This window comes from Bombina bombina, chromosome 6, assembly GCF_027579735.1.
Source record: "Bombina bombina isolate aBomBom1 chromosome 6, aBomBom1.pri, whole genome shotgun sequence".
Taxonomy (NCBI): domain Eukaryota; kingdom Metazoa; phylum Chordata; class Amphibia; order Anura; family Bombinatoridae; genus Bombina; species Bombina bombina.
In genome coordinates this window covers 802,513,064-802,519,639 of record NC_069504.1, presented here as the reverse complement: position 1 = coordinate 802,519,639, position 6,576 = coordinate 802,513,064, and the positions used below count along the sequence as shown (strand labels likewise).

Sequence of the window (6,576 nt, the reverse complement as noted above, 5' to 3'; positions counted from 1 at the left end):
ATAAACTGTATACTATCTGAAACATGAAAGTTTAATTACAACACTTTAAATGAGCCACCATAAAATTATGGAATACAGATACAGTACAGCCCCCAGTAGAGATGTATGGAATAATACAGTAAAAGGATTCAGTGATGCTTAGTATTTTAGGTCAATCAGAAACTGCTGTTTTCGTTTTTGTGCATTACTTACATTTCTAAGCTTTTATTTAGTGCAAAAATTATTCTTTTCCTAAATCTCAGTGTCTCTGTTAGAGAATTTAAAGGTTAATGTCAAGAAGTCTTGAAATTTTCTTGTGATACAAGACTTATAGGGCAGAAGACTTGGTGGAACTGGCTGATAAACCCTTATCCAGACCATCCTGCAAAAAATTGTAGAATTTAAGGAATTCTATAAGAGTTCCAGCGATAATTCATAAGGGCATATTTATCAATGTGCTAGCGGACATGATACGAAGTAGCGTATCATGTTTGCCGCACATCGATAAATGCCGAAAGATTACGCTGTCGGCATTTATCATAGCACCAGCAGTTCTTGTGAACTCCTAACAGGGGGTGTCAATCAACCGCTAGCAGGGGGTGTCAATCAACCCGATCATATTCGATCGGGTTGATTTCTGTCTGTGGCCTCAGAGCAGGTGGACAAGTTATGGAGTAGCGGTCTTTAGACTCACATCAGAAAAAGGAAACTTTCCAGACTTTGTGATAAATATGTCTTGTCACAGGCTTTCTGGCCTGAATCAAAGTGTCTGAAAAAAACGTCTTTGAGACAAGATTAGGCGTCCAATCGCCATGCAATCAGATTAAGAGATTTGAGGTCTTAATTGAAGAAGAACAGACCTGCTAAATAAGTGTTCTTTAATTCATTAAAAAAATTACCAAGAAAAGTTATGATCCCTTTTAAAATGATAAGAAATACTGTATGAGTCAGTTCAGTGCCACAGGGAAAACTAGAACAGTTTCTTAAATGTATCTAATGATACAGTATATGGATGCAAACTGGGAGACATTCACTGTAATATATATATATTGTTAGTAGGCACTTTTGAGGGTGAACATGGAAATCTGGTAAATTCAATCTGGTTTATATCATCATTTTTGTACCATCATATTCATTCTACCAAGATAAAATTTATCTTCACACTTGGCCAACATTTGAAAAGGATAACAGTGACAGAAAAGGTACATTTATTGCACCTCATAACTGTCTTTTTGTTATGACTTTATTCTCTACGTGGTGCATTCTTCATCAGAAATCACATCACTCCACTTTCTTGGCTGTATTCTTTTTTATCTTCTTCCGCAGGTTGAATAGGTCGATATACAAATTGCGCCCCAAGACTTCAGAAGCACAAATCATAGCTCCACCCAGTGCCCCTGCAAATCCACACAGCATAATGTCCTGACCTGAAAGACAAGAATATTATAATGAATACTCCATTGGATGAAACGAAATAGATTCAGTACACTGCTCTGTGAAACCATAACACTGCTCTTCCATAGCACACCACACAGCTCTCTAATTAGTATATATTACATACATATGTACAGTATATGCAGTGAAAGCAGGGCAAGGTTTTACTCAATTTAAGCAGCAAAATAGCTAATATATGTATATTGCAAACTGTATCTACATCTAAAGCTTTATTCAAATAGCCCAAATATCTTTTTGAGTACACTGTCCCTTTAGTTATTTTTATATATGTAAAGTAACACAGGCAACTAAGAATTATTGTTGTGTACAAAATAAATGTTTTAAAAACATTTTTAAACTGTCAATAGGTAGGGTTTTGCAAATCCAAAGCAGTACAAGGATATTCTCCTTGAAAATGCTGATAGAATTTATTTTCCTTATTTCTATTGCTGTGGTCAACAAGAAACCATATGTAAATGAGCTTGTGCAATGCTCTCAGCAGTGTAAGTAAATCACTGTGTAGTAATGCACAGAGAAGAGCTCATGCAAACTACAGCATATCCTGTATGTAAAAATTTTTATTGAGAAGTAAAATTACAGTAGAAACAGGCATTTTACTTAAAGGAACAGTAAACTTAAAAAATAATGTTATATAATTCTGCACATAGTGCAGAATTAGATAACATCTTAGCGCCAGCTTTCAAAATCAAAAGCTTGGAGAGATTTTTGCTATCAAAGTTGCACTTACCTGGTTCTCCTCTCCAGGCTTTTCTGATCGGGTCTTTGTTTTCAAAAGCACTTCACGGGCACGCTGGGATTAGATTGCGCTATTGAACTGACCAGAGCGGGAGCGAGCTACATTTAGTTCAATGGCACAATCGGGTGCGCTGTGATTAGACAGCGTGCCCGCAAAGTGCTCTTGAAAACCAAGACCCGATCAGAAGAGCCTGGAGAGAAGACCAGGTAAGTTCAACTTTAATAGCACTATGTGCAGAATTATATAACATTATTCTTTAAGTTTACTGTCCCTTTAAAGGGACATGAAACTCAATTTTTTTTCTTGATTTATGATTCAGAGAGAGCTTGCAATTTTAAACAACTTTTCAATTTACATCTATTATCTAATTTGTTTCATTCTCTTGGTATCCTTTGTTGAAAAGCATACCTAGATAGGTTCAGGAGCTGCTGATTGGTGGCTGCACATATGTGCCTCATGTTATTGACTCATCTGTGTGCATTGCTGTTTCTTAAACAAAAAATACAAAGAGAATGAAGAAAATTTGAATCCTTTAATGAATGTGAAATGTATTGATTTTACTACATTTAAAGGGTCAAAATTACACTTTCATGATTGAGATTGAAATTTGTTTTAATATTTTTATTCTTGTACACAATATTATCAAAAGAGGGCATACTGAGGTAGGCTCAAGTGCACATCCCCTAAGCATTATATGGGAGCAGTGTGTGCAAGAATGTTTGTAGAAATAATTATATATATATACATGCATATAATATATATACACACATATAATATATATATATATATATATATATATATATATATATTTATATATATATATATATATATATATACACACACACACACATATAATATATATATATATATATATATATACACACATATAATATATATATATATATATATATATATATACACACACACATATAATAAATATATATATATATATATATATATTGCTCAAGACACATGCCAGCTCAGTATGCTCTTGTGACAAGGAGTTTCAACAAAGGAAACCAAGAGAAAGGAGTAAATATAGTTACTATTGTAAACAGAAGTAACATCACAAATTTTAAGTATTATTTTTTTTTTTAGTTGTTTGCGGTATATCATTGTTTTTTAACTCCAGGCCTCAAAGAAAACCAACAGGCCAGATTTTCATGATACCTGATCTAGAGCACATGTGAACTAATCAACTGACCAGTAACCTTGGTTACTAACCTGCTCTCACCCATCAGCTGATAATATGACTGTGCTCTAGTTCAAGTATCATGAAAATCTGGCATGATGGTATGACGTGAGAACTGGAGTTGAGGAACACTGCTCTATATGAATCATAGTATTTTCATTTCAGCTTCCATGTCCCTTTAACATTTTATGTGGGATTACATTTTGTTTGAAGTCCCTTTAAATACTAATACAGTACAGGATTTACCCTTTACTTTCTATCTTTATGACTTTAAAGGGACAGCCAAGTCCAAAAAAAACTTTCATGATTCAAATAGGGCATGTTATTTTAAACAACTGTCCAATTTACTTTTATCACCAATTTTGCTTTGTTCTCTTGGTATTCTTAGTTGAAAGCTAAACTTAGAAGGTTCATATGCTAATTTCTTAGACCTTAAAGGCTGCCTCTAATCTAAATGCATTTTGACAGTTTTTCACCACTAGATGGCATTAGTTCATGTGTTTCATATAGATAACATTGAACTCATGCACCGGAATTTACAGAGGAGTGAGCATTGATTTCCCTAAAATGCAAGTCTGTCAAAAGCACTGAAATAAGGGGGCAGTCTGCAGAGGCTTAGATACAAGTTAATTACAGAGAAAACATGTGTATTATTATAACTGTGTTGGTTATGCAAAACTGGGGAATGGGTAATGAAGGTATTATCTATCTTTTAAAACAACAACAATTCTGGTGTTGACTATCCCTTTAAATATTGCTATAATCAATATCACCCAATGCATTTTGAGAAATATCTATCAGTCTCATCCCCTAGTTTTCATAACTTGCTGTCACTATCGTCTAACTGGATACCTCTCTCTGTAAATGGTGAATTTATGCAACAAGAAGAGTGACCTCACATTGTTCTCACCCACCTGACATATAAAGTCCTTTTATGGGGGTAGCTGCTCTCAAACTTAAGGTAGTTTCAGGACTCATCCTAGAAATATCATGGTCTATCCCATAGAATTCGCCCCTTGATGCACCCAGGTAATGGTCGTTGGTCAACGGGGAGCCACTGGTATAGCAATCAATCTGTAGATGAAAAAAAGAATACACATATATACATACACACATTTTAATATTTTTATAATATTTTTGGGCTACTAGAAATATCGAACCCTTTTTAATTGTAAGACATTGTTGTAGTCTTCTTGTAAACGAACACATCAGCCAAGTATGAAAACTTTATGACTGTATTAACATTTTGAAATAACTCCCTCATCACCTGTCTTATTTGGTGGAGCCAATATGGACTTACTAGAGTACTCACTGCCAAATCTGCATGGTTTGCAGTACCCTTTTACAAGTCTCTTTTTCATCCTGCTTGTGAAGTCTGGACCTCACCCTAAGCCCCATAAAATATTTGCAATGCAGATCATATACCTGAGAATTTATTAAAGGGACATTAAACACTTTGAGTTGGTAAAATAAAATGATAAATCATATATATATATATATATATATATATATATATATATATATATATATATATATATATATATATATATATACTCATATATACAACTATGTAATATATTTTTATTGTTTATTTTGTCCCCTTTTCATGCAATTCCACTCTGAAATTGTGAGCTTTTCAGTTCCTGATAGAAATGGAAGTGCAGAACACTGTTATATTCCACACAGCCATTGGCTGCACATTCTAGTGAACTATTTATAACTATCTCTAATTGACCACAGCAGAAAAGGTAACCTAAGTTTTAGACAGCTAATGAAACTTTTAAAAAAATAATTCTTCTACATGTTATTCTCAGACTAATCTTTTCTTTGAATACATAATTCTAGCTAGCATTTATTTATTGTTTAATGTCCCTTTTCTGGTCAGTAAAAGAGAACCTATTAACCCTCATTATGCCAGAAACACACATATATGTAAATACATATAAATGTTCAAGATAATTAGCATTGGATGTTAGTTATGATTAAAGGAAGAACTTCTTTGCACAGAAGTAACTCTTCCCTGTCTCTCTCCTACCGGTGAGAATAAAACCATAGAGCAGCTCTTCTCTGGTAGCGAGGAGCTCTTTGATTGGCTGCTGTTCCTTGAAGTAGCAATATTACATTAAAGAGGAGAACGTATCTATTGTATCTAGTTAGCTGCTGTAATGGGGGCTTTACTGAGAAAAAACTTGGGGATTAAGCCCTGAGAAAAAGCTTTCCCTGTTTTCATTAAAGGGACAGTCTACACCAAAATTGTTATTGATTAAAAAGATAGATAACACCTTTAATACCCATTGCCTAACTTTGTACAACCAACATTGCTATATCAATATATGTTATAACCAGGTATGGGCACAGACAAAGGCTGTGGCGGAGATTTTCCAAAGTACAGTCCTTAGTGAAGGACACCAAGGTATATTTGAAATTAAAAACATTTTTATAGTGCTTGGTATTATTATACTGATGCAGATACCACTGATCCTATAACCAGCCCTTCTCTGGCTATACCCATGTGCCAGTGTCACTACTGTGTCATTATATAGTGCTGGGTGTTATTATACTGATGCAGATACCACTGATCCTATAACCAACCTTCCTCTGGCTATACCCATGTGCCAGTGTCACTGCTGTGTCATTATATAGCGCTGGGTGTGTTATTATACTGATGCAGATACCACTGATTCTATAACCAGTCCTCCTCTGGCTATACACATGTGCCAGTGTCACTACTGTGTCATTATATAGTGCTGGGTGTTATACTGATGCAGATACCACTGACCCTATAACCAGCCCTTCTCTGGCTATACCCATGTGCCAGTGTCACTGCTGTGTCATTATATAGCGCTGGGTGTGTTATTATACTGATGCAGATACCACTGATCCTATAACCAGTCCTCCTCTGGCTATACACATGTGCCAGTGTCACTACTGTGTCTTTGTATAGTGTTTGGTGTTATTATACTGATGCAGATACCACTGACCCTATAACCAGCCCTTATCTGGCTATACCCATGTGCCAGTGTCACTACTGTGTCATTATATAGTGCTGGGTGTTATACTGATGCAGATACCACTGACCCTATAACCAGCCCTTCTCTGGCTATACCCATGTGCCAGTGTCACTACTGTGTCATTATATAGTGCTTGGTGTTATTATACTGATGCAGATACCACTGATTCTATAACCAGCCCTCCTCTGGCTATACCCATGTGC

At 35.2% G+C, this 6,576-nt stretch overlaps 1 protein-coding gene across 1 annotated transcript in view; it reads right to left on the bottom strand.

The window, feature by feature from the left end:
* Nucleotides 1-840: 840 nt before the first annotated feature.
* The window catches only part of RETSAT (retinol saturase), a 63,947-nt gene continuing 58,211 nt past the window's right edge, over nt 841-6,576 (bottom strand). The window contains exons 10-11 of the mRNA XM_053718132.1: nt 4,277-4,436; nt 841-1,406 (exon numbers count right to left, since the gene is read on the bottom strand). Of these exons, the coding sequence (XP_053574107.1) occupies nt 1,261-1,406; nt 4,277-4,436 (306 nt within the window). The 3' untranslated portion in view covers nt 841-1,260. The remainder of the gene's footprint in view (nt 1,407-4,276; nt 4,437-6,576) is intronic.